Raw genomic sequence first — 24,897 nt, forward strand, 5'->3', positions numbered from 1 at the left:
TTCTTAGTGTGCTACTTTAAAAGTGACTTTCTTTAAAAATAAAACTAAACTGCATCTTTTTCTCTTTTAGATGATTGCAGAGGTGTTTTCTAGTCTAAATGCTTAAGCAGTCCAAACTGTTCTGTCTTTTATACTTAGAAAATACTAAATTGCAACTGCAGCTGAGGGAAGAGAAAGAGGACAGAAATGTAGGTGTAACTGGCCCCAACTTTAAAGACTGCATTTGAACATCATATAACTTTAGGAATCTGAAAGTCTTACTCATTTCTTAGCAGTTATAAGCAAAAAAAATCAAATTTTGCTTTCATTTACAGCAGAGCAGTAGCACTGTAAATCGTCTCTTTCCTGAACTGTTTCCAAGGATGGACTTGTATTTATGATATTGTTATTCTGAGAACAGTGATTTTGGTATGTGCATCAAGGGAAGGAAAGATAGTGTGATTAAGACTGGCAAAAGGATGCTGAAAAGTATTGTGGGATCTTGAATACTTACAATTTCATTTGAGACACAAACATTGAGTCATTTAACCTTTATCTTCCTGTAAACTGAAGATAACATTTATATTACTTCCCAGCAGAGTTTGCAAGTTTGTTTTTTAAGGTAAAGGATTTTGGCATTCTTCAATGCAAAAGATTCATCTATAAAGTACAGAATACTGAATCGAAAAGGGAATGACTTAGTTTAGTATTCTAAAGTCATTAACCAAAATGACTTTTATGACTTAGTTTAGTAATCTAAACTACACTTTAGGGCAATGAAGAAGTGAATTCACAGACTTTTGGCTAGTTGCTCTTGCAATGAGCTCACTATTAAACCACTTACATATTAATATTATACAGGAAGTATTTATATATACATTACATATATACTTATTGATGTACAATAGTGTATGCTGATACATATGCTCCTGCAGTCTATGTACTGCTTGTTTGACAGATATATCTTGCACTATGTTGAATGGAAAATAAGTTTTCTTTACATGGCATGCACATGCTGATTGCCTGGGCCTTATTTTAACCTTTATAAACATCTCTTTATAAATAAAAAGTGTGTGTGTGTGCTCCATTCTGGATAGGCATAGTTTGATTTGTCATGATGGAGGTGCCTTCCTCCTTCCGTTAAAGATTGAAGATGATGTAATCATGGACATGCTGTCTTATCCTCATATGCACTCATTTTTGACTGCTATTACTCTACTGACAACCTGCTTAATGTAATAACATGGTCCGCAGGATTTTTTAATTCTCACATATCACCAGCACAAACACTAGTTCCAATTCAGAAATTATTGGTTTTTACTTATTTTTCTTCTCTTTCTTTGCTGACTATCTCCTTTTATTTTTTCCTTCCTATGAAAGCCTCTCAGAAAAATAACTGCTCAGCATCCACGATTTAAACTTTAAATATTTGGTTTTAATTCTATATCTGTGTTAGAGGCTTGGTCAGATGCATGGATTTTCAATCATCCAGAAATCAGGATTGTGAGCTGTCTGGAACAGTCAAAGTAAATATCTACACTTCATATATGCAGAAATGGATCATATCTACACATAACATGGCAGTAAATATGTGTATATCTATGGAAGTATAAGCTAGTTTTTTAAAGAATATGTATCCCAAATTTGTCCCTTTTTTAAATCACTTGTTCTGAAGAGTTGTTTGCCTGCCTTAAAAATAAGGAACAGTAGTTACGATTTTTTTCTAGTGTGATAACTGACTTTTTGGGGATCAAAAGAATAACTTATTTGTGACAGTTTTGTTTCTTTAAACTTTCAGATATGCAACTTTACCTTGGATGTATCTTGCATCCAGATTCTTCTCAAGTTCAGATGTAGCTTTTATTTCCTACATCTCCTTAAATTTTGTGTTTGGCCTGTGTACCATGCTGGTGACTCTCTTACCTCGCTTGTTAGCTATAATTTCCAAAGTGCAGGTCAGTATCAAATCTTTGTTTTACCTTTTTCAAAACTGACATGTATACACACACATACATGCATATATATGTATTTGAGAATGTTCATGTGTGTTTATATATTTATACAGATTATATTTCTCCTGAAGAAAAACATGCGGTTCTTATATATTCATGATTTTTCTATATTGACTGTTACCATCTTAAATTTTAACTTGTCTATAACCCAAAAAAGCATGCTGTAATAATGAAAAAAACAGTGTTAATTGAAACTTTGACATTTTCTAGACCATTAAGTTGTAATTGGCACATAATGGGAGCTGTTCTGGTCGATTAAATAGATTATATGCATTGTAAAATGTGTTTGAATAATATTGACATAAGAGATAAGCTGCATATTCCTAGGATCACTAATGAAATGTATGAATAGTAATTTATACAGCACATTCTCACTCCATGTATGTATTTTTAGTTAGTCATAACAGTATTTAAACAACTTGATGGAAAGGACTTCCAGAATGAGTATGACTCTATTCATGTACAGGTCAAAAACTTGATGCTTAAAGTCAAATCTGGATAATCTGTCATGCAAGCATGTAAGCAAATTCAGTATTCACTTGGGTTTAAGTTCATGATTTAAATTTGATATTATTCAAATATTGAAATGTTAAGGAAATAGAAGAATCATGGTTACATGTGTTTTGATACTGTCTATGAACTTCAACTAAGATCAGAATGCCATGGCTGTAGAAAGTCTAAAATGCACTGTTATATAACCCTGAACCCCAAAATAGTTCACAATATGTTCACTTTAGAATTCAGTTTACCACAAATGAGATTTGAATGCAGTATCCAGTTTTGCAAGTCTGCTCATTAGGCTGTTGGAGAAAACTAATTTTTTTTTCCCTTTTATCTTTATTCTCCTTCATCCTTCCCATGTCTTAATACAGAGTTTTCACAACATCTACAATATCCTCAAATGGGCATTCATCATATTCCCACAATTCTGCCTAGGCCAGGGCTTAATAGAGCTTTCATACAATCAGATCAAGTTTGACCTGACCAGGAACTTTGGAATAGATTCTTACGTGAGCCCCTTTGAGATGGATTTCCTGGGCTGGATTTTTGTGGCAATGTCCCTCCAGGGAACACTACTACTTCTGCTACGTCTTTTCCTTCATTGGGATCTCCTCTGGAAATCAAGGTTTGTTATCATTTGTATTCTGCCACAGTGGGCACTGAACTTATTTTTGGAGAAAGAAAATGGTGCGTTCCTTTAAACAACTGAAGACAAATACTTCTTATAACATGGTGTACCTGAATTGATGTAAACTACAGAAAAAATACAAGTAGTGGTTTTCCCCTTGAGTTCTGATGAGAATTGATCACCAAGTGCTAAGGGATTACAACCAGGAAAATAAGAGTTATACAGAATGCAGCAAATTATGACCAATTTTCCATGTATCACTCATTATCATCCTCTGTTGTAGGGGTCATTGCTCAGTTAACAGCATGGACAGCCCTTCAGAAGATGTTGATGTAGAAATGGAGCGACAGAGACTCTTTGGTGGAAGAACTGGTAATGATGTCCTACTTCTGTACAACCTCAGGAAGTGTTATGGAGGTTTCAGTAAGAAGAACACAGCTGTGGAAAACATAAGCTTGGGCATACCAAGGGGAGAGGTAAAAGAGTCTTTTTTTTTCCCCTTCTATAAAGTATCACTTTATTCTGAGCAATTGTTGAGACATACTCAGTGTGTCTACAGTGAAGGGCCTGTAGATAGCAGCAGAAAAAATTCAGTTGATTCAGTTGTAGTAATTTTTGAAATTGGAAAATTGGAAACTGGATAAAAGCAGAAACTCTGGTGGTGCTGAAGAAGAACTGTTCATTTATTTTTTGGTTAAACATTCATCAGAGTCTTAATTTTTTACTTCTTACTTATCTTTACCAAATTACTCTACTTTAGGCTAACATAAGTAAGGTAGCATAGCAGTTTAGTGTTCAAAGAGAAAACAAAATACCCAACTCAATAGCAAACTATGGACTGCAGTGATGTTCCTGCTACTTACTGATCAGCTGTTGGGTAACTGAGGTAACCAGGAGGATATTATTGTTGATTAAAGCCTATAAATCAGTAAGAAAGTTCATGAAAAAAGTATTTAGAAATCATAAAGGGCTATGTGTAGACTTATTATGAATCCTATCCTAGATTAAGCATTAAGTTATTGCAGCTAGGGGCCTGAAATAAGTGTTCAAAATGAATGTGTCTCTTGGATGTCTGGTATTCAGACATACACAATGAAGCAGCTCATGACAAGCTTGGAAATATTCACTCTATGGACTGATATCCAGGGTGTGGAAGCAGGACCTAAAATCCTCCTGTTCAAATGTAGCATTTACTGATAATATGGATAAATAATGGGTTTGATTTGTTGGGCAGGGTTTTAAGAGGAGGGCTAGAATGATAAATAAGTCACTTCTGGTAATTAGCACACACATTGTACCCATATATAGTTTCTTATAGATATATAATAGGAAACATGGAAAGGGGAGAAATTTGAAGAAGTAATATTTATTTTTTCAGTATAGCATATTGATTTTTTTTTCCCAATACCTCTGATAGTGTTTTGGACTCCTGGGAACAAATGGAGCTGGGAAAAGCACAACATTCAAGATGCTGACAGGAGACATCATCCCATCTGCAGGACGTGCTGTTATCAGGACTCCTACTGGGTAAATAACACAGGGTTTGATCAGAATAGTGCTAATTGATAATGCACATGATCAAAGACTCAGCATGTCTTCAGTCCTTTATCCTGTACTCTAGGGATCTATTTTGTTCTCTTTTAAATGTATATTGCTTTGTTGCTGTTAAATCTCTGTGGAAAAGCTTTTTAGCATTATTTAATTCTGTTTGACAGCTGTGTTAATTGAGAATAAAGTTGTCTACTAGCAAAAGAGAAACTCTAAGAAGACTTAATATACATCCTTTCAAAAAGCTTAACATATATTAAAATGCATGGACATATATCTCCCTAAAAGTTCTGCACTGAGAGTTTTCCAGGCTTAGGTAGATGAGCAGTGCTTCAAGTGGGTAATTTTAAAATATTTTCTTACACTAATGTACTTCAGAGTCATTAGTTAATTACTTGATCAATATGCAATGTATTAGGATAAGAGGTAGTGTTGGTGAGATTTATCATTCTGATGGACTGATAATGAATAATGGACTTTAAGTCAGATGTAACCAATAATTTTAATTTTTCCCAGCAAAATTGAAAGGAAAAGAAAGTTATTTTTTTCAGTAAGTAGAAAATATGCATATACACATACGTAAATGGCTTTTGGGCTCTTTTCTTTTCCTAAATGATGTAAATTTCAAAATCTTTTTTGGACAAGGACAGGTCAAGAGTTTCATTAAGAAATTTTTAAAGGATGCATTTTTGAATTTTCAAAATGGCAAGTTACATTTCTTTGGCCTAGAAATCAAATGCTTTCATAGGTCAGTGTTTCCTTACTTCTTTATGGAGATAATGATCATCAGATCTAACTTCAAAGATAAGTAGCTTCAGTCATTGCAAAATTCAGTTTTCTGGAAAATTTGCACTTTTGAAATGGACAATATCACCAATATTAACATAATTGAAATTCAAAGTATTTTCTCATTATCTTTCATAGCAAATTATACAAAATGTAGATCATAAAGCAGAAATGATTTTTAAAAAACATTTTTAAAAACGGATTTTGAAAAAAGTATTCTTAAGAGAAGAAGTGGTGTGAGCAAGACTTTAAAATGGTTAGAGAGACTTTTAGATGGTTGTTTTCACTTACAATTTTCCAGAATTTTTAAAATAATTTTTTGTCTTAAACAGAAGACAAAATTTTTCAGATATTGATCAAAATTAAAAATAAGAGAAGTGATTAAAAATTGGATAAAAATCAACATTTGTTATTCTTTGGAACTGATGGAATAGCATTTTACCTCCTGGTACATGATATGATGGAAGCCAGGAGTTTATAGCATGAGTCTGAAGAGGATTTGAGATTTGGAAAAATGAAATTATCTGTAATATATTTTTTTAAAATAAAATTTCTCCATTAGGGCATCAGGATATTTAAGCTCCCATGTTTTGTTTTGATTCTGAGCAGTATTTTGCTGTAGATTTTAATAGGACTTGTCTTGGGTCTCACCTGTGCATTCATGGATCACATATGACTATCCCTGTGCAATGTTGTTTCAGGTCTGTATTTGGGCAAACGATTTGATGCAGTGGGAAAATTGCAAAATTTTAACATCTACTTGAAAGCAAATATAAAGTTATAAGAATACAATTCATTATTATATATATTGACACTTACAGTATGTTTGCTGACTGCTACATGTTTTTTTAGAACCCCCTAAAATAATTTTAAAAAATTACAAAGCAATTCACCAATGCCTGGATTCCTTTTATCAGTTGTGTTGCTATGTACCTGTGGTTAAATGGCTAAAAATTCTTCTGAGGTTAACTAGCCAGCTACTGGCTTTTGACAATAGGCTAAATGCTGTCCCTGGACATTGTGTGTGTCACTTTCATTTCCCATATTGTGTTTTATAAATCCAACATGAAAGCATATATTAAGATGCAATGTTATTTACCATATACTAAATCAAAGGTAATGAAATTTGACACACTTTAGGAGGCTTGAGAGAAAGCCTTAGACAATTGAATTTCAGTGTACAAAATACCCTTGACAACATTAATTATCGCCTTGTATTATGGTGGTGTCAATCGAGTTTATGGATTTTTTGTGTTTGCAGGGGCTGAAGTGAGTGTAAATCCCATATTCCCAAGATTTCAAAACTTAATGCTAATTCAAGGAGGCAACCTTCAGTAAGAGCTGCTATTACACAGTAGCTAAACTTAGAGAAACAAATGATTTGAGGCTGTGAGAAGAAATGTATGTCCCTCCTGACTTTGTTCCTTGCTTCATTATTTTGGAAACTGCTGTTGAGCAGATCATGGTGCAATGTGTTGCTGTACCCCTGAAAATCACTAAGAGGCAAGTTTGCTGGCTCTTCCAGAGGTGTGATGGTAACCACAACAGGTCTGGAGAGCCATTCCTCAGCAGCTAAGAATGACCAAAATTACTGATTGCAGGGAATTTTAGGTGAATTTATTTTCATTTATGACTCAGATAAATGAAGGAAGGTATGGTAAGAAAGCTTCTTTTCTTATTCTGGAAGTATACTCAGAAGTCTGGTGTTCCTGGCACAGAGACGACAGTCAGCAGAAGAAAGCAGCTGCAGAACATTTCTTGGTCAGCAGAATTAGATTTTTTGCTTAAAATTTACGTCATGAAGGAGATTTCATAAAAACATTATCTCTGATACCTATTCCTGATGAATATAGATATAGATCCCACCTCTTTTGGGTTTGACTGGAAAGAATACATCTTTTGTCCTCTGTCACTGTGAAAGGACAAGACATTGTACTTTGATGGATCCTTCACAGAATCATAAAATGGTTTGGAAGGGACATTTAAGATCATATAGTGCCAACCCCTCTCTGTGGGTAGGGACACTTTTCACTAGACCCGCTTAATCAAAGCTACATCTAACCTTGAACAGTTCCAGGGATGCGGCATCCACAGCTTCCCAGGGCAGCCTGTTCCTGTGACTCACCATCCTCATAGTAAAGAATTTCTTGCTAACATCTAATTTAACCCTACCTTGATGATGTATTCTTCATGATCAAATAATTAAATGAGTATGTAAAATTACTATTATAAACATTGGAGAACGTAACTAATTTTATTCCATGCAGAAAATCCTTAATTCATAACAGATTCCATTTCCTTGAATAGCTATGCTTCAAAGTTTTTGATTTAAAAAGAAATTAAAAAACAAAGAAACCAAACAAAAAACCAAACAAATCCATGCATACCTTTTCCTGCTTGATACAGCATTTGAAATGAAGTCAGGAGTGTCTTTTTGAGGCAGTGCACTGATAATGACCTTGAATTTTATTAGACAGCCATTGCACCTTGGAAGAACATGAATTCTAGAAATAGAAGATGGGATTTTTGAAAGGTATAAGTTGAAAACAAAGAAGAATTTTTGAAAGGTCGACCTAAAACATCTTAGAAGTGCGGGGGTTTATAGAGAAAAAGCCTCAAACACCAATAATCAACTTGTATTCAAGGACCTTCTGCTACAGTCTCAAAGAAATTTTTAAAATATGCTTCTGAGAAATAACTTCCTTTTTAACAGGACATAAGAGCAGATTCACAACATCTTCAAGTACTTTTAAAGATTTGTTGTCCGCTAGGTTGGTTGTTTGCTGAATGCTTAATACCAACAAAAAAAAAAAAGCTTATTCCTAAGAATCTGAGAGAGATCTATGTCTGTTTTCATAACAAAAGCTAATAAAATCCATAGAAGATAGGTATTATGTATGTTATTTTCAGTATCACTGGGATTCATAAGTCAGAGTGTCATTAAGTGGGAATATTTGTGAAAAACTAAAGCCAACTTAATCTTTTCTGCATATTGGTTTTTACAGACTTCTTTGGTGGGGAAATGATTTTGGGGGAGGGAAGGCTTCTGATCGGTTTTAATTGGGGTTTTCTCTTTTTGACACACTACAAATTAAGTAGATATTTTAAATGCATTATATGCCTGAGCTGTGTATCTTACAATTTGTGTGACCAATGCACATTTATAATATACAAGCTGAGCAGTCTACAAAAAACCTGTTTTTTTCTAATTTTCATATCCCTCTGCAGAAAATGTTTTAGGCAACTTATATAACCTTTGTAGGCCCATTCTAGTTGTTAGTGTTATGTGATTAAAATAGTCAGAGAAGTAATAGGAATTTATGACCAACCACAGCCAATCATGTGAATATAATGCCTTTCACAGGGGATTTTACTTTTTAATTGTTTTGTGTACCTCATTAATATCACTGTTATCAGTGACATATCTGTGCAAAAGAAACAGAAAAATAGCTTCTAGAGAGTGTGTCTCCATATTAGGGATATTTGCCACCTCAATATTGAAGAGTGACAAAGAAACAAGCAGCATTGAAACAGTTACTTCAGAAGGCTTGGAAACAAAATAATGATAGCAAAGTATCAGGAGTATCTCTCATAAAGGACGGAAATATCAAAAGCAAAACCACTAACTACAAGACAGTAGAATATTTGAATAAGATTTGTTTACTTCTACTTAGTAAGTATGGTTTTATAAGACATTAAGAGACTGACAGGCTTTTAAAGAGTTGCAAAGCTTAAATATGTTTAATAATTAACTGCATGATCTGCCTGACAATTAGAAGAGTTCTTTGTGTTCTCTGTAGCACAGCTGTTGCTCTACAAGAGTAAAAATGCACTAAAATTATCTCATGCTTGGCTCTACTGCCATAAGTAGATTGCCACCAGTGTGGGAACTGTCTAAATGAAAGGTAGTGAATGAAACTGTAAACATTTTTGTAGTTACTTTTTCTGTCAAACAGCTTGAAGAAGTAAGGTCTGCATTAAATATGTACAAAGAAAAGCTGACACTTAACAAAGTGGTATAACAAAGGAGAACAAAGTGAGTCTTCGTAGTCTTTGAATGTCTGCTGGGCTAATGTATCAGCAGATACTGTACATCTGTTCCACTTTTTTGTGTTTGTGTATTTGGCCAAGCTTTGTTTTCTTTCCCTTTCTATACTTGTGTTTAAACCCTCCTTAGTGACTGTGTCATAAAACCTCTCTAAAGTGAAGAGCACTAAGCACAGCTTTGAAGAGAAAGTGTCAAAATCCTTTGAAGTGCTGTGGCAAGGTCAATGTAAAATAATGAATAGTGTGACTGGTGGTTTGTTTGCCTTTTTGGTGCCCTCTATTTTGCAATCTTTTCTGTGGTACTTTGCTGAATAGAGATGACTTTAACTTCATACTTAGAGTGGTATGCTTATGCAAAAAAGTACATAAACCAGGTAACATCTTATGAATAAGTTGCCCCACCAAAGACTGAAGCATTTGGCAGTCTTCTTTGTGTAATTAATTTATCTCCCATGAATTTCCATCTTCCTTCTGCACAGAGATCCTCCATGACAGCAATTCCCCATCCTATTTGGATTGTGTCAGTCATCTCAGCTGTTGTATTACAAAGTCATAGGAGCAAAGAACTGCTCTACAAAGAGGGAAAAGTAAAATATTTCTTTATAGCTAGAACTTCAACTCTTTGATAGGTATGATATTCAGCTTGATAAATAATTAAAATGTAGTTCAAATAGCTTAACTTGAAAGGAAGAATAAATTTACATAAATATAATGGCTGAAATGGCTGTTTTTACACTGTATATCAGTATAATTAGTCTAATTATAATGAAGTTATAGTTACATTAATTATATTTTAACCTTGATTTCTTTGTAATGTTAATTGCGCATTAGTATGCACTGAATTGAATGTGCAGTTATGAGTACAATGAAATGTCTAAGTACTTTTGCAATTTGTAAATTTATATTTCATTTTGACTAATTAATGGAATTTATCACTCTGTAGAAGCAGATATATATATGTGGTATTGTAAGTACCAAATATATCACTGCTTTTTATTGCATTGAAAAACTGCAGAAAAAGCATATAAAAGTGAAACAAAGTGCACAGCAGAGCCAAAAGCGAAAGAATTTTCCCAAAACCAGTCATAAGACTGATTTCAGAGACTGCGTTGTCTCTGGAAACCCAGCACTGAGGCTTACCTTTGAATTACAGCGCACAACCGCCTATAAGCAATGTTGATAGTAACCATTGTAAAAAACAAGATCAAATCTAGTTCTACAATAGCCACTCCTGCCTTCTGGAAACTGCAGGTCCTGTTTATACAGGGGAAGGAAACAGGTTTTGTCCAAGATCATAGTCACTCATCCCAGTGGTTATGACTCTTTTCAGTGTCAGCAAAGGCTTTCTGACTGGAGTGCCCCATGCCACCCCCATATAATCTGTAATCAGGTTGCATGGCTTTCTTTAAGTACTCAGAATAAATAGATCAATGTAAAAAGCCTTGCAATGGTCTGTGGAGGAAAAATTTTGAATCTAAAATTTTCTATACTCTGATTTTGGTTTATGATCTCAGTATCTTGAAAATCTGGCAAATGTATTTCCTCAATAGTATAAACCTATAAGGTGAACACTCCATGGTGAGGAAAGTCTCATTGAGTTCAGGATATTTTCTCAGGATGTCTTGCACCAAAATATCATGATTCTCACCAAAATACTTAAGACAGGGATAGAATAGAAAATCTTCCATGCTTCAAGTGCTAGACTCCACTATTTTTCTTGAAGATGCCAGATGTTCTGTTGACCATTTCTAAAGGAGATCTAGAAATGCAATTCTGCAACTTTAAAACTATATTTAAAATATAAAGATTTCTGGAAATATTCCGGTGATGTCATTTGTTGCAGCTGTTCACTCTAAAGGAAAGCTTAACTAATGAGGGGAAGTATTGACTGAGCATAAGGATGTAGTCTAAAAATGAAGTAGAAAAATGAAGAAAATGTGTTTTATATCTTGATCAGATGATATAATCAAAATTACTAACAGAATTTAGAGATAACAAGTACGCTGTGTTATTATAAAGATACAGAAAGTTGTGTAGTAGTGTAAAAGCTTAGTGTAAAAGTGTTTTACTACCCATAGTTTTAGATATTACACTAGATTTCATTGTGTCTACTGTACTATGGACAAAAGCCTGAGAGGGGCTGGAATTTCATGCTTACATGTTCTTTTTCTATATTTATAAAACGAGCTGATTTTTTCCTCCTGTATGTCTTGTTTTTAATGTGAATAGTTTAGTGAAAAATTATGGCATCCTGATAATAATAGGGCAGAAAAAAATGGCTGTTTTTCTCTGGCTTGAGAATAAAAAGAATCAGCATTTTGCTGCATGCAAATCTATGTTTTAGAAAATATTAAAAATATATCTTTTGAATTTGATTCTGATAATAGCATATATCATGATGTTTGTTAAGGAAGAAGATTATAATTAGTTTAATGAATAGAATAAGAGATTTTTTAGAAAAGGGAAAAATATTTACAGTATATCATTTACTGAGAAGATTTTCTGGTATCAAGCCATCACTACTTGAAATGTTCATTTAATTTAGACCCATAAAAATGAAATCTGAGAGATTAACTGAATTTCAAGGAAAATCAATTTGCTAAGACAGGAGCTGTTTTCTGTCATACAGTATCTACTATAATTAAAAATGATAATGTGTTTTTCTTCCATCTATTTTTAAATTTATATTGTTTATACCTTCAGAAAAAATGTAGGATCAGGCTAAACAAAACTGAATGATAATGTCGAGAATTTTGATTTGGAAATCTACTCTGTGATGTTGATGAGGGAAGATGAGGCATTATAGTGCACACTAAAAAAAAAAGTATCCTAATATGTTTTGGTTTTTTTTGTATTCTGGCTGGATTATTTTTGAGTTGACAGATACAGAGATGAGAGGGAGGAGTGAGGTGGAAAGGTCCATGAGTTCTTTAGTGAATGCAGTAGAATCTCTGCACTAATGGGAAGTCTTGAAGTGTTCAGGGTCAGCACTAATGGATAAAGTTACAAGATAAGGGACTAAACTGAGTAAGAATATTTAATGATGCCTTCTCACTTTGCCCTCACTTTATGAAAGCTAAAGGTCAGTGGCTAGGATGCTGTTCACCTAAGACTGGGTGCATTAGATGGGCAGAGCACTAGAATCCTGTGTGTACAATTAGCACTGAGGACACTTTTTATTTCCTGATGCAAACAGGGTAAGGATGCTCTAGTATAGTTCTGGCTAAAGAACATTAGATGTCTGTTGTTTTTTTGCAGCTGTCCATATTTAACTTTTTGTTCTTCATGGTAGGGGCCCATTGCAGACAAGATGTTTCTATCCAGCTCCAGGGTTCATGCTGAGTAAATGTCCCTGAAATTACCCCTGAGTGCGATTTGTTCTCTTCTGACTGGACTTGGCATATTATCAAAAGCCCAGACTATTTTTCTCAAAAGACAGCAGCTGCACCAAAAGAATACCCTGTGTATGAATTTTCCTAGCACAACAAACCTCAGATACATCTCTCTATGTTCAACAGCATCTAGTTAACAGTTCACTGTGAATAGTATTTCACTATGTTAGAATTAATTAAATAAGGAATCCACTGCTTCTGACTAGTTATATAAGATCAGCATTATTCAATCAACATCTTATGGTAAAGATGACTGTAGAAAAAGGGTTTAATTTGCCATATGTATTATTGGAAACTGAGACAGTAAAAATTCTGAATATACTCCATTGAAAATGTCCTATAGATGGATATAAATTAATGAGGAACACTCCTATTATCCTCTTTCCCCTATAACCTTCTATTTTTTGCTAACTCTTTATTTAGAGAGGTGTCTATAGGCAGATAACTTATGTAGCACCATCCAAACCAGCCAAGATACCTTGATTTTGTAAGTTTGCCATTAACAGCAAAGGACCATTCTAATTAGTCTATGGCAAGGTTTGTCATAATCATGTTAATTTATCTTTTGACAGCATTAAAATATATTTTCATGCTGTGGTTCATTATGAAAAATGCAGATTTTTTTTCGCCTCAGACTCCTGAATCTTGTTAACAGGAGATACATATTTATATTTTCACTAGTGCTAGTATTTGTAGATCCTGCAGTTAATGCATTTACTTTGTGTCTAAATGATTAATCATATATTATGTTCTTTTAATCAGAAATGTAGAAAACCACTTAGAGGAAAAATATTCTGTTACTCAGAATCTTTTGAAAACTTTTTTCCTTCAAAGCTCAAATTTTTTTATTATTAAGTATCTTCATTTTGATAGGTCTTTCTGTACATGTAAATCAGCATCGTTGAGTGTTGAATTAGATGTTGGAATAAATAGGATAGATTTAGTGTCATTATGGGTAATGAGACACCCTTGCAATCAAGCTTGCTTCTTAGCAATGAATGTAATTTCAAGTAATGCTGTAGAGCTACAAAGTGAAGGCCAAAGTCTCTTAAATCAGGATAATTTTATACTTTTTCCTGTATTGTCTTTTAAGTTACTAGGCTTTAATATCCTGTGTTTTGTTTTGCTATTGTTGTTTAGAAAATGCATGCATGCGTATGTGTGGTCATAGACACACAAAGAATACCCAGAAAAATTTCCCTCTCTCTCAAGTCCTTCCTCTTCAATATTCAATGAGATTGATATGAATATAATATTGTATATAGTATAATATCCAATACGAGCAATGCATGGTTTTAAATGTGTCTCTTTAGAGCAGGTACTACCAAAAAGATAAGAGAAGTAAAACTGGTGAGCATTAGTTCTCATGGACGTCTCTTCTTCATGTGTTGGTCTCTTGACCTTGATACACATGCTGTCACAACAGGGACATGCTGGTGGCTGTGCTAACCCAAAAGGGACAAAAGGTGTGCATTGTGTGTGGGTGGTGCTGCGCTAAGTAACCATGGCAAAGAGACTCAAACTCCTTTATCTACAGACTTCAGGTTATGTGTGTTTGTCTTGTATCCCAAGTGTGGAACCTAGGGCCATGGGATGTGTTCAACAACATTCAAATCTTTTTCTTTTTCTTTGAACAGTTCTGAAATGGATATACTCTCTGCTAGCTCTGAAGGTATTCTTATTGGATATTGTCCACAACAAGATGCCCTGGATGAACTTTTAACAGGTTGGGAGCATCTTTATTATTACTGCACACTGCGTGGAATTCCAAAGCAAGACATCCATAAGGTAACTATCCAGAACAGATTTGCAGGGGGAGCTATTGCCTGGCTAGACTGTGGGGTTTATAGAACAATTGTACCTTTTGAACATGAGAAACTGTCTAATATTTCATCTTAACAACTTCAGTAATAAGGTTTTTCATTACCACAATTTTATTTAAATAATTTGGATTTTTTTCTGTCTGTTATGGCAGTTCAAAACACAATAACATCCCTGCAGATAGTAAAATAACATTATTGCAAATGAAATCTTGGGCACAAAACCCCTAAAAGAAATTAGATTTATGAATGGTTCAATGCCTTCACTATCCCACATGAGGAACTGTTAGAGAACACCACGCTTTGAGTCTTGTACCTCTGAAAAACTCTTTTCTTCAGAGATACCATTTAACTTTGAAGGAACTAAAAATTGTTGTATGATTCTGTATAAATAAATGAAACACCTGGGTGCTGGGATAGAAGCTGTCAGCATTCTGCTGTCTTAAACTTCTCAAGATGGGAGCAGTCTCTTAAATGCTCTAGCTGCCACACAAAGCTTGGGTTGTCCAGGGAGAACAGGCCAAAGAAAATGCTTTGAGAACTTACTAGCATACAAGTTGACAATATCTAGGAATATCACTGGGAGCTTGGATTTACAGATAGAGGTGTAGCTGTGCTGATCAGCAGACTGAACGTTTTCTGTAATGAGGCAACAAGTCAGCTGATACAGAAATTAAGCACGAAACAGATACTGTGTTGTTGTGTTGCGTCTGTATAAGTTGGACTGTTCTGTTCCCCCTTATCATGCGGTGGTTCTGCCCTGGTTCCCTCCTCCCTCCCTTGTGCTGCCAGTTATCCCAACTCCTCCCCAGTTGCCTTGGAGATCAATGTACCCTTTCTCAAATCCCTCCCCAGTGCCCTGTCCGTCACTCGGTGCTCCCACCCTTCTCTCTAGAACTCTCTAGAAACTTCCAGCTAGAGCATTGAGTGATTGGCTCAGGGGCCGGGGCCCCTACCCTCAAGTTATCCCCATTGGTGTTCTCCCTAAGTCAATCTTTTGTATCCCACTCCCCTCTGAAACCCTAGGACTGACTCCTCCCCTGTGTCCCTCCCTCCTTATAAGCTGTTGCAACTCCTCCCTTGTTGTCTTCAGCTGTCGGTGCCCCAGGGACCTAATAAACTTGGATTACCACAACTGGAGAGCACTCTCCTATTTCTGCTGACTGTAGCCATAAGCCAAGCCACGTCCTACCACAAATGTCACGCTGCTGTCATAGCACAGAGCGTTTGCCTTAGGTGCTGTCCCGAACCACAGAGATTGGGATAGTGCCCCCATACTGCTAGTGGTGCTGGATAGCTGGCCAGGGCATCCAAGAAGGACAATCTTTCTCCAACAGGACTGCTTCACTGTGTAAAATTGGGTTTTTTTCCTGTATCAGCAGATGGAAGTTTACAATATGACCTGACTTAAGCTGCTCAGTCTTGTCTGCTTAATTGCATCTCTATTAACATGAGAAAACATGTAGCGTGACGTGAAATTGGTATCTTTCAATTTCTGCTGTATAGATTGGTCCCAAGTAGTAGATATTGCTCTAGCACTGCCCTTGTAACCTTCAAAATAGTGCCTGTTGTTTCTTCATTTTTTCAGGAGTAAAACTGCATGAACTGAAATAGCTTTTTTTTTTTTCTTACTACTCAGTGCATTTCTGGCTGTTGCCTCAGGGTCTAATAAGTGGTTTGCAACCAGTTCCTTGTCTGTATGTGAGAGGGCTGCTTTCTGATTCTCTGTAGTCTGTTTTCTTTTTCTCAGCAGAAAGGTGATACTTCAGAAAAAAGTAGGATTCCTGTAAGGGACATTGAGTATTTATCAGGACAGGCAATATTTTGAATTTTTACTGTTTTAAGCTGATAATTTGGGTATTTCTGGGGAAAATAAGTAATTCTTGCAAGCCTTTGCCCCTTGTCTTTGGCGGTATCCATTGTCCAGGACAAAGCCTGGACTTTTACATGTTTTAACAGGTTACTTGCAGACTGCTCAGAAATTATCATACAGTCTTCTGTTTGATTGTTTACCCTTCATAACTTCCTAGCAGAGTAAGTTATAAGTAAGTAACTTATAACAATACTAGCAGAGTATTGAAACTATTTCCCTTGATCTAAAAGAAATATATTAAGGCCTGGCTGTTATTGCACTGAAGCCCTCAAATATAATTAATTACCTGTTTTCTCCATGAAGTGTCAGCTCCTCCATAGCAGTTAGGGAAGAGTTCCTGAAGTGGTATGGTACATCAAATACACTTCCCTCTTCAAATGGATGAAAATCATTCATTTAGGTATGAGTTATGTTACTGTGTGCACTGAGAGAAGACAAACATTAACCTTCCTGGACCTCAGATGATCTAGGTATAGGCTTAGACTATTCTTTGTAGTCAGCTTTCTGTGCCTTAGCATCCCATTTGTGAAAGAAAGATCATCCTTCTTTTCAGTTGTCTTAATTTTTTGCCTGCATGGATTGCAGAGCAGACTTTGTTGCCATATGCTTGCGATCAAGGCATCAAAGCGCTCCTGCAAGTAATATTTAGCTGCTCTGGTTTTCCTCCACCAAAAACTGAAATGCAGCTATCTCAGAGGAAAACAAATGTTTTTGTCAGTGGGCCCTCCTGATGGCGTGGCATGTCTGTCAAGCACTCAACAGCTGCTGTGCTTCAACTCAGAAATGGCTGGTGCCTGGAGAAAGTGACCATTTTAGCTGCCTATAAAGAAAATAAGGCTTTGGAATGCTTTAGAGGAGCAGCTGTATGGAAACGTAAGCTGTTATTTTCTCATCATTCCCTCCTGCCTATGATACAGCACTCCAAGCCTGCCTCTGAATATTTACCAGTGACTAATTACACTAATATGCACAGACACATATAGTCTAGAGAGTACATTGGTTTGATAATGAAAGAAACATATATTCACTTTGTTTTTTAAGAAATTGGTGAGCAGGAAGGTGACTCACAGGTTGTGCTGCTGCTGAAGTTGTCTATTGAAGCACTAATGTCAAGGACCAAATCCTTTGCTAGACAAATTTATCAGCAGCAGGAGTTAAGTGCCTGACATAAAGTTGAGTGCACTTAATGTTCCAAAACAGTAATTAAATGAATGGGAAAGGAGGAGAAAAATGGGTCATTTACTATAAGTGTTAAGCTTCACATGTAATGTGAAGTTCTTATACTTCACAAATCTGCTCGGAAAGTTTCTTTTTGTTCAAAATTGGAAAAATTAGAGTAAAACTTGTAGGTTATTTAGAAGGATATTGATTAAGCATAGTACTTTTAATTTTTATTTCTTTAATATATCAACTTCCTAGATCTCAGTTTGTTCCAAAATACAGTACTCATCTTGTTAAAAAATTTAAATTATTAGCATAGCATCAAATGGCATCCCTCATTAGCATTAAAACTTCTGTTGCAAATCTCAAAAGAAGCTTTATTGGGTCTTCTGAGGTAACTTTTTTGGAGTGCCAGTATGGTCTCTCTTTTCATAACTCTCCAAGAAGATTTTGGTCTGATTCTAGAATCGCAATGATTTCCTTACATGTTATATTCTATAGGTGGCTGAAAATGGGAATCTGTAAATTCATATATTCTTTGTATGTTTACTTATTTTCAGACCCCAAGCAGAATTAGTGTGTACAGTTTTATGAGATTTTGGGATAAAAAATACTCTTCCCCAGAAACTTGACCATGGATATGCACTTTCCAAATATAAGAAATCAAACAACTCTAAGTTTACTTGAAAGCCAAATAAATACTGTTTTGTGTGGAATTGATGAATAATTGCTGTTTAGGATGTTCAAACTATGCTGTATCCACTTACTCAGAACCTCAAACTTTGGATTACTGCTTTGGACATGTAAAGTTATTTTTCAGATGACTTTAAAATTCAATCCATGTTTATTATCATTTCAACTGGGTATGATACACATTTTCAGTATTGGATCAGATTTGCTTTACAAGGATTTGTTTAACTAAAGCAAGAAGTTATCCATTTTATTTATTGTGTCAGAAATTATGAAAAATAATACACTTTCAAGTCAAGATAGACACATGATGATGTTTCTAGTCTTTGAATAGATTGATTGTAGTCTTTCGATAGATTGATAACTCCCAATTTTTCTGGAAGACACACACACTGAAAGTCCTTAGCACCACTTAATATTTTACGTGACTATTGGAGGTAATTTTTAAAGGGAGTGGAAGCCCATAGGCATTAGTGGTTACACAACTACTGCTTTTCAATGGAATGGATCTCTTAGTTCCCTGGTGAATGGAGGAGGCCATGCCTGTTTTGACCTTTACATCCACAGATAATGGCATGTGTGTAAAAAGTTATCTTACTGCCTCTTCTGGAATGAATGTTGTCTTCAGGAACTCCACAAAGTATTGGGGGATTTTGTTAAGATGCTACAGATTGAAGGGCTCATTCCAATGCCTGTTCTGCAGCTAGGTGGAATAGCTCAAATTAATTTTGGGGAAAATCTTTTGCTAAATATATTAGAACTGATAAGAAAAACAGTAAATAGTTTTAAGAAATATTGGAAAATAGGGAAATAGCTAGCTGCTAGATGTGAAGTCTGTTATAATTTTTACTGATAGTGTAGGGAGGAAGGAAGGAGAAAGTTTAAATACATTATTATAGCCATGAATAGACATTAAATATTTTCACGGTTCAAGTGTGCTTACAATATATATATTTGCATATAACTCTGTAGCTTTTGATTTGTCCTCAATCTTACTAGCTTAGTAAATAAATTGATGTATTTCCTCACTCTTTGCTGCTGAAGATGAATGAAAATATCATTCAAATAGAGCATCACGGTGAATATGACAAAGAGGGAGAGAAGGTGCTTGCATATATATCTCACATTCACTACAGGAAGGAAATCATTAGAACTGTAATTCTCTTGCATAAATATGTGTATCTGTTTCTGCAGATTGATCACATGCGCAATTCTGACTTTAATTTAAAGTAGTTCAAGAGGGATTTTTGTATTTACAGTGTACTATGATATAAACCACTGACTATACAGACAAATGAAGTTGTAATGGAGATATTCAGGCTCCTCTAGAATATAGCTAATATGTAATATTTCTAATTTTATTCATATTACTGTTTTGTTGTTGCTTAGGTATTATTGATGAAGCTGAAAGATTACTGGAAATCTTATAATATGCATTAAAGAAAAAAGTCTTGGGGTCATCTCTTGAAAGAAGATTGAGCTCTATATTCTTATATTTGCTGAACCATATTCTGCAGTGCTCTTTTGAAATATAAGATTTGAGGGAGGTAACAGGAACAGGAGACTTTTTTAGGTGAAACTGGGAAATATTAAGGAATAAGGAAGTTCGCTCTTCCTTCTGCCTTTTTGTTGCTGATGTGATTCAGTTCTAAATCAGTTCTAATTTGATATGTTTTGCACCAAAGAAGTGTATCTAGATATCAGGTCAGACTGTGCTGTGTACTGTGATGATCTGCAAGGTTTATCTTGGAAGCTCTCCACATTTAAAGCAGTGACAAATTGGGTACTATGAAATTATTCCCACCCCTCTCCTTTTACCTATTTAGCTTTTAAACCTTGTCTTGAAAATTTCTATAGCAGGATGCTTGCCAGGCTTTACCTCCTTGTAGGAAACAGGAGACTGTGGAGTCATGCTGAATGCTTTAGCACACACCAGAGAGAGGAGAATTCAATGTGAGGAATTACAAATTTTGCAAAGTTCGTTCTTTTTAATGCTGCTCCCTACAAAGAGCTTTATATTCATACCTGACATGATTGAGTCTCCTTGGGGGCTGCAGACTACAAGAAGCCCATCTAACTTGAATAGTTACTTTCTTCTCTCTCTGGCACTATTCCTTGACCCTCCAAATTCTTCCCCATGCAGCATTCATTGTCTCTTCAAAAAAAAAAAAAAAAGGCATTTTGCCGACTTTAGATGACACTTCAAAGCAGTCAGAAAGAATGGTTCTAGTCATAGCTAAAGAATAGTCTTAACTATTCAGCTGTTATGCATGGTCCTCTCTTGATTATTTTTTAATTACTCTTGAAGCTTATTGTAATTTAAAATGTATATTTGATGTAAACATGGGGCTGCATATTTTTTTCACTTTCTGGTCTTAAATTCTTATGAGATGTTCCATCTAATTTGTGTGACTGTTGGTGAATATGTAGGAGGATAATCCTTTAGTCACTAACATTCATGCATTCCCAATGGTAGCCATCAAGTCAATTTCGTAGACAGAATAAGGTGTCTACCACATGCTTTAGAAGACTTCACTTTGTGTGTTGCTTTGGTGTATAATGTGAAAAAAATCTACATAATGAAACAAAGCTCAGCTGTCTTAACTTAGAATATAACTTAGGTGATTAACCATTTTTAAAGCCACAGCTATAACCTCTAATTGGAAGTAAGTTACTGTGAATTAACTTTGATACAGCAAAAGCCTTGAACTTTTCAGTATAATATTACCTGTGGCTAATTTAACAGTTATGATTTTTTTTTTTAAAACCTCTCTGCATCTAAAGTAGGCAGAGCAATATTTCTGAAATGTGGGTTTCGTATGAGAACATGCACTACTGTCAGGTTATACATCCAGGTACCCCAAACACAGTGACTATGGATACCAGTCCAAGATCATCACAAGAATATTGCAGATTCTCACCACTGCAGCATTGTTCCTTCTTACAGACAAATTTCTCTCAGAGATGTCTCTTACTTTTATAACTTGAAAAATCTTGCTAAAAGGGTCATGAATATCTTGATCATTTCCAAAGGTGCTTGCATAAAAATCTTCTACAGAAAGAATTATTATGCTTGTGGCAGTTTGTTTATGATGGATAGTGAATAATAATTCACAATATTGTTTTTTGAATTTTTTTTCAATTGGAATTTTAAATTCAGTGGAGACTGTCCATGTGATATAATTAAGCTTTCAAGTCCCTCCTTGCTTTTTGCTGAAGGTAATGTAGAGGAAGCAAAGAGAATGAACCATACTGCCAGGGGTGCTCTGGGAGTTAATGTTGGGCAATAACAGCACCATGCAACTCCTTGTTTTACAAGAATCTTCCAGCTGTCCTAGAAGATGCACTTGCTCTGTTACAAAGTTGATCACTCCTTGATGACACAGCCCCCCAGGAGTCTATGCCAAACGCCCCCTGCTTTGCAGGGTGCATTTGGCAGCAGCAAGCAGAACAGTTTTTCCTGTGTCCCTCATGGTTTTGAGCTGTATCTCCATGGACAATCTAGCAGTAGTAGCTGATATAGATGGATTAAGATTATTGCTACATTTCATATTCTCTAGCACCAGTATTTTAGTATCTGACACGGTAAAAAAAAGGCCATAGGGGACAGCGTGAGTGTAGTGTTGTCTCCAGCTGTGTTCACTTGCCTTCGCAGCTTGCTCGGATCATAAATTCTTGTTAAAGCAATTAAAACCAATCCAGATAGGATCAATTTACCCCTCCCAGTTATTAAAAAGTTATATTAATTTAATCCTGTTTCATTTTGTCTTAAAGATGCTCTAAATCCACAACTGCGACTTGGTTTTCTGACATTTTCATCTTTTTTTGTAGCTGATGTAGATCTTTTTTTTCCTGAATTTTCAATTACTCAGGTATTTGATCACATAAATAGTAGAGAATAAGTTGAAATGAGAGACATTTTAGATCATTGACCCATGAACACAAACCAAATACAAATGACTGTGCTGAGCAGTGACAAAGCCAGACTTCTATATGAGAAAATCCATGTCATTTTTGAAGAACGAAGGGGGCCCAGAGCAGTTTTTTGCCTGTGTTTAAGATTCAAAAATAATAATGTGCAGCAAGTGTGGCTAAAAAAGGAAACAACATGTACATTTTCTTAACATGCATGAACAGAATGGTCTTTTAATCTATGCACACATGCTATCTAATCTGTCTCATCATTGTTGGCCTTCAAATTTGCAAACCACAGGTTGCAGAGGACCTTGTTAACAGGTTACACCTCAGCACCCATGCTGACAAACTGGTGAGAACGTACAGTGCTGGCACAAAGAGGAAGCTCTCTACTGCTGTGGCTTTAGTTGGTAAACCCCAAATACTTTTACTGGTGAGTAATATTGTGGTTATGAAAAATGGGCTACATTGAATTTTGTTGCCGTGTATGTTGCTCTAAAGAAAATCAGGTATTTTCCTGATCAGTCGGTGAGTGATTGATGTACAACTGTCTTCTTTGTTCTGCTGTATTAATGGCTTTAATTTTACTCTCCAGTGCTCCCAAAAATAGAAAGTAAAACTGTTTTTCTTTTCCTATTTTTTTCTTCCTTGGAGCAATTGGGTGAGCAGAAAACAAAAGCCATCAACACAAATACAATTGAGGTATTCCATGGTCCAAATACGTGTTTAATTGACCCGGTGTTCTTTCAGTATACTCCTAATTCTTACTAGGCTGTATTTATTTCATAAATCTGGCTAGTTCTTACATTTTGTTGCATTTAAGAGTCGCCCAATCAAGCAATAGTTCTGAATTATATTAATTTGAATTACTTATCCCAGGTTGTTTTGGTTCTTGCATACTACTGCCCATTTAGGCCGGACACTGGCCATTCCAGCATAAACAATGCCTTCTGTATTGAAAATCAGGGAGCTACAAAGCTTTGGGAACTGCATCACTACAACACTGCATTCTCTTTCATACCATTGCCTATTGTTTCACTAGAGAATATTGAACCTCAATTTCTTAAAACTTGGCTAGGAAGAGTTAAATCAGTGCAATAAACCTTTCAAAACAGTCAGGGGTAGGAAAGCTGCTCCTCAGAGTTCAGGGGGATTCCTGGGCTTCCAGGAAAAGATCGCAGGTAAACCAGAACCAGATAAAATAGGTGTTCTCTAGGGTTTGTGTTTCAGAAGATTAGACATATTTTGCTGCTTCTAACTGCCTATTGTTTCCTCACTTCTAAGAGAAGACGTTTTATTTGCATTTTATGTTTTAACTGGCCCTGGTTCAGCTAATAAAAGGAGGAGATTATCTTAAATCAGTGTTTTTTTCCTGATCTTAGGAAATGCTCCAACTGGTTTTGAATGTCTTTATGACAGTATACTACAGCAAGTATCCATTTCAGCCTACTTGCTGCAGGGCACAGACTGTTGCATATAGAATGAAAAGAGGAAAGAAAGATATCTAAACATGTAAAATTCTTTAAAACATTTGCTGGCTTTAGAAAGCTAAAGGAGTTTTTCAATATTTTAAAAGGAGGGTTTTTTAAATTATTTTCTCTGAAAGCAAAGACAGCAATATAAACTACTGAATCTGCTTTTAAATTGCATCCAGGATCATAGCTATTAATTTGAGCAACATTGTAGGTTGCTTTATGTTTATTGTGTTTTATGTTTTCTTTGTTAGCAATCCACAGATAATGGGAGACTGAACTTAATTCTTTAACCTCTGACATTGGTAGTGAAGCACTAAAATTAGCTTTAAACTGGATGTTTTGTTTGCTTTGTTTCTTGAAAACTTTGCTTCCAGGTTTCAGCTTGGATTCCTTGCTGAAAATACTCTGGGCAAAGCCCTACTCGTCTAACACGTGCTGACACTCCCCATGGAATTCCGCTGGATAAAAAGCAACTGGAAGAGTTTCCTTCTTCCTAGTTTTGTAGTGACAGAGACTGGATTTATCAATCAAATATAATTCCTTATATTTATATGAATGGACGAATTTAAAAATTTGATTTAGGGAGGAAAGGAGGAATAGATAGGAAGGGACAATGTAGATTTTGTAGCAGCATGTCTTTCTCATGAAAGCCATCCGAGTGGGAAATGGGTTTGCCAGTTTCTTTGCACTGAGTTAATGTTATTTTATCCTGTGAATTCTCTCCTCTGTGATTGAAAATTCCTCTTAAAAGGGCAGTGGGAGTAACTGGTATAAGATGTCAAATCCAAACATCTTATCAAACACCTGGATGTGGGATGTGCAGTGTAGACATCTGGGAACTATAGGACTTCTCCAGTTGTTTGTGCTCATAGCAGATGTGTATGCAGATCAGAAACAGTCACCAAATCCTTCCAGAAAATGAGAAGAACCACTTGCAAGTCTCTCTTATCAAAAAAGAGTATATGCATATAGTTAAACAGATATAATAAATACTTATAGCTATACATATACTATATATAAAAATTTATATACATGATAAGCATTTATAAGCACACATAGAATATATTTAA

General features: G+C 35.4%; 1 protein-coding gene across 1 annotated transcript in view; it reads left to right on the forward strand.

The window, feature by feature from the left end:
• Positions 1-24,897, forward strand: part of ABCA13 (ATP binding cassette subfamily A member 13) — a 170,186-nt gene that overhangs the window by 126,392 nt on the left and 18,897 nt on the right. Inside the window, 6 exon segments of the mRNA XM_054515921.1 lie at positions 1,778-1,934; positions 2,864-3,117; positions 3,404-3,596; positions 4,538-4,647; positions 14,531-14,681; positions 22,651-22,785. Of these exon segments, the coding sequence (XP_054371896.1) occupies positions 1,778-1,934; positions 2,864-3,117; positions 3,404-3,596; positions 4,538-4,647; positions 14,531-14,681; positions 22,651-22,785 (1,000 nt within the window).

This window comes from Molothrus ater, chromosome 1, assembly GCF_012460135.2.
Source record: "Molothrus ater isolate BHLD 08-10-18 breed brown headed cowbird chromosome 1, BPBGC_Mater_1.1, whole genome shotgun sequence".
Lineage (NCBI taxonomy): Eukaryota > Metazoa > Chordata > Aves > Passeriformes > Icteridae > Molothrus > Molothrus ater.